The sequence below is a fragment of the Oryzias melastigma genome, linkage group LG12 (assembly GCF_002922805.2).
Source record: "Oryzias melastigma strain HK-1 linkage group LG12, ASM292280v2, whole genome shotgun sequence".
Classification (NCBI taxonomy): domain Eukaryota; kingdom Metazoa; phylum Chordata; class Actinopteri; order Beloniformes; family Adrianichthyidae; genus Oryzias; species Oryzias melastigma.
Genome location: NC_050523.1, coordinates 6,528,669 through 6,532,657, shown reverse-complemented (window position 1 = coordinate 6,532,657; position 3,989 = coordinate 6,528,669). Strand labels below are relative to the sequence as shown.

The 3,989-nt window shown below is 41.7% G+C and overlaps 1 protein-coding gene across 2 annotated transcripts in view; it reads left to right on the top strand.

Moving 5' to 3' along the window:
- Positions 1-1,196: 1,196 nt before the first annotated feature.
- Positions 1,197-3,989, top strand: part of dab2ipb (DAB2 interacting protein b) — a 189,105-nt gene continuing 186,312 nt past the window's right edge. For both annotated transcript variants that reach the window (XM_036214499.1, XM_036214498.1), the window contains exon 1: positions 1,197-1,410. In XM_036214499.1, coding sequence (XP_036070392.1) covers positions 1,371-1,410 — 40 coding nt within the window. In that variant the 5' untranslated portion in view covers positions 1,197-1,370. The remainder of the gene's footprint in view (positions 1,411-3,989) is intronic.

Below are 3,989 nucleotides of genomic sequence, written 5' to 3'. Positions count from 1 at the left end.
CAGCAGCAGCTGACCCTCGTCCGCGGCAGCCTGCGCGGCGGCGGACCCGGGGGGGGGACGACAAAGGACGCTCCGCGGCCGCGCCTTTCCTTTTCCGGTAATGATCCTTCCGCAGGTTCACCTACGGAAACCTTGTTACGACTTTTAATTCCTCTAAATAGTCAAGTTTCGCCATCGTCATCCGAAGCCCCTGTATCCTCAGATGAGGAAACCTCCGGTTCAAACTGGATCAAACTTCCTGGATAATCTGGACCCCAAAAGACAGTGCACTGAACTGTTTTCTTCAAGGATATTTTTACGGTTCAGGACTTTGTGCACAAGAACCACTCGCCACAAAGACAGCTTCTTCCCGCGAGCCGTCACTCTGATGAACTCTTGACCAGTCTCAGAGTACGGTGCACAACATGGGATCAGTTTTAACCGGACACTGTTGTATATATCTTTATCCCCCTTGTTATTTTTTCAGATGTGTATATATATACGTGTATATATATATATATTCATATTTCTATTTTATCTTTTATATTATTATTATTTTTTATCTTTTATCTTTTCTACATAGGAGCACAGGTCACTGGAACCAAATTCCTTGTATATATTCTATACTTGGCCAATAAAGCTGATTCTGATTCTGATTCTGATTCTGTCACGTGTCTGTGGCAGACATAAAATCCTGACTACCTTTGTCATGTTCAGGATCACACATCAATATAAGGATGGGGTCATCGATGGTTTAATGTAGAGCCCAAAAACTGACATAAACCTTGCATAGTGACACATGAACGTGATACTTTGAACAAATGTACACATTTACATGGACTTGCATGTTGCCAAGGCTGCTGTGAACATACCATAAGAGTTATCCATTCCTGGGATAGAGCCTTGACCCTCCATAGACTGAAACAAGCAAGAATTTGGAAAAAAAATGTGTTGTAGAACTCCTAAAATACCAACATCTTGTCTGTAGATGCAACCTTTTTACCATTTTTTTTTTGGTCATGGGTTGTGTCATTTCTACGAGATAAAATATGTGAAAACTTTATATTATCCAAAGGAAAAACCCTCCGCAGCCACAAGCCCTTCCATTTACATCTGTCTCATTCCATTTGGAAACTGCCCCTCTGTCTCCTCCCTCCCATTCTGGGCTGTTATATTCTCACTCCCAGCTCTCCAGAGAGGGGCTCAGTCAGACAGATGTAACAGTGGTAGAAGCCTGAGCTGAGTTGGCAGGCTGCGGGGGCCAGGCCCGAGCCAGCGATACTGACTGGAGAGGGGCTGCGGAGCGGCAGCTAGTTCCAGTTGGAGTTATCTGTTCCTCATTCAGGACATGGATGTGTTGATTTGGGCTCTCATCAGGCTGTGAACTGAACATGGACCCCGTCGCCAATACCGGCCAAGAGGCGCAGCAGGGTGAGTGAGATTTTAGGCGACGGGGGGATGAGAAAAGATAAAAGCGATAGAATGGAAAAGTTGAAGAGTGCGCTCGTGAAGTCACATGGTTTTCCCCTTAGCTAGCTTTTATGGTTATTTGGCTGACTTGGGCCTCTGTGGTCATTCATGAATAAGACTTCAGTCTGAACTGCTGGGGTTAAGGGTGAAGGCAGTTACATGACGACATGATAAAATGAACCACCTATTAAAAGATCCTGACATTTAGGGACCATTTTGTAAAATGTCTTAATAGTTTTCAAGTTTTGGCACCGTAATCCTTCAAAAATGTCTTGTATGTTGTATTTTTTTTCTAGTTTTTCAATTTTTACTCTTATCCTGAAGCAGGAAGCTCTCTCATCTTTGAATCTGAGCATAATAATCAGCATATGCAAGAGCCGTGGGTGTGCGATTCCTCCTCAAATGGAGCACAATCATTTGGTGGCTGTGTGAATTTGTGTATTTGCAGGCTGTACGGTACCGCATGTGGGTGTTTTTCGTTGGGGGATTCAAAGCAGGGCGAAGGAATGAAAGTAGGATACAGAGGGATAGAGACGGGGAGAAACAGAACGGGAGTTATGTACACAAATAATTCCGGAGGGATCTAGACTCTAGTGTTGGCGAGTATTTTCTCTGTCTCCTCTATTTCGCTGCCACTCTTCCTCCACTACTCCTCAAACTGCTGGAGCGTATACTGGGTAATTAAAAAAAGACAGGAAAGTTTCAGTCTTTATGACCAACTCTTGTGAAGAATGTGGTTAAAAGAATGAAACAAGGAGCATATTTCCAAGAGGCCATAGTTTCCTTTTGAGCAGCGTCTGATCTAGTGTTGTATGCACTGGGCTGTCTGCCACGACCGTGATGAAGAATGAGCAGAGGGAAGCGGAGTTAAACACAAAAGTTGTGCAATTTGGCTCCATCTCTACAAGTAAATAAAAGTAAGAGTCATATTCAATAACATTGCTCTACTTCCTTTACCAGCCTGGCATTACATCATAGTACACACACCTGTAAAGCAAACCAAGGAAGTTCGCAGTTACAGTTCATAGTATAGAGAGGGTTTAGTCTTAAAATCATGCTTTTCCATGTCCGTCTCGGTGTCCGGTATCACCCACTGCTTTGAGTATTTTACATTACCAGCTAATACCACCCTGCTTTTTAGATCTAATGGTTTCACTTAGATGTCAGTCCATATGGATGCAGAATTTCATGTTTCTGCTCCTCTATGTGATCAGCTGTGCTTAAAGGGCCTTTACCACACTATTTGTTAGCCTTTCAGAGTATAATATATTACCTTTGTCACACTAAAGAATAAATTCTCTGAGGCTCCGCCTTTCGCTCCTTGTGGCTGCCGCCCATTTCATGACATCATTCTAGATCCGGTCACGGCAGTGAGTTTGTGTTTCGCCCTTGAAAATAAACAACATCAGAACTTTTGCAAAGATGGATGTGCATATAAAATGAAAGCGTTTTGCTGATCACCGCTCGCTCCGCTGAGAAAATGGGTGTGTGTTAGCGTAGGGGCAGAGCTGGCAATGTAGATGCTTCCTGGAAGGGGCGGTTCTTACTTTGTTAAGTCACAATGTGAGGACTCGCTCATTTTCATGGGTTGGGAGGGGCTGGTGCTCAGAGGGTGGAGTTTTATAGGAAGGCTCAGAGATGCAAGAATGGATTAACATACCGCTTTGGAGTTGTTTTTCATAAAGAATTAACACTATCTTACACTTAAAAGCTCAAAAAGCTTGATTTTGCTTGATATATGCCCTTTAAGTCAAAAATAAAGTGTGATTAGTGAGATCCCAAAAAAAGAAAATATCTAATTGCACTAAATAGTTTTTTTAGTTGTTATGGATTAGGGTGGGATTTCGGACATATCTAAAGACAGGCACTGAAAGCAATAAAAGAGGCGTTTCAGCCCAGTTGAAATCAATCGCTCATACAAGTAAACAGTTGGAGCCTTATTTTTTATATTTCAGAACACAACAATAGTTAGAGATCAAAAATTAAATAATGCAATAGAAAAGATAATTAATTAATCGCTGTTAGTTTGACATCCCTACTAAAAACAGCATAATCATAATTAAAAGACCACTGGGAGCGCTTTTAAAATTCATCAAAAGCAGATCAGAGTGGGACTTTGAATACACATCATAGTTACATCTCTGGTCTGTCTCGTTACGTACAAACAGTGTTTAATGTCATCTTTTATGTCTTAGTATTAGAGTCTTCATTCAGGTAATTTTGAGGATGTGTGTCACATCTGAGACTTGAGAACTGTTCTTCAGATCACTCCTGAGGTACAATGGCTCAATGATTGCACAGTTCTCTTGGGACATTCCGGCCTTTGAAGCTTCTGGAGAAATCCACCTCAGGTAATCAATGGAAGGTAGATCAAGTAGGACAGTCATCCGCAAAGACTGGAGCTGTACACGATTGGTCTTATTTACAAATAGCTGAAAAAGCTTTAGCAATGTACACTAGTGTCTCAATTAAAGTAAATTTTGATTTGTAGAGTTTAAAAAAAATGGAGTCCAGTCAGGATTAAAGTAAATTCAAAAAAC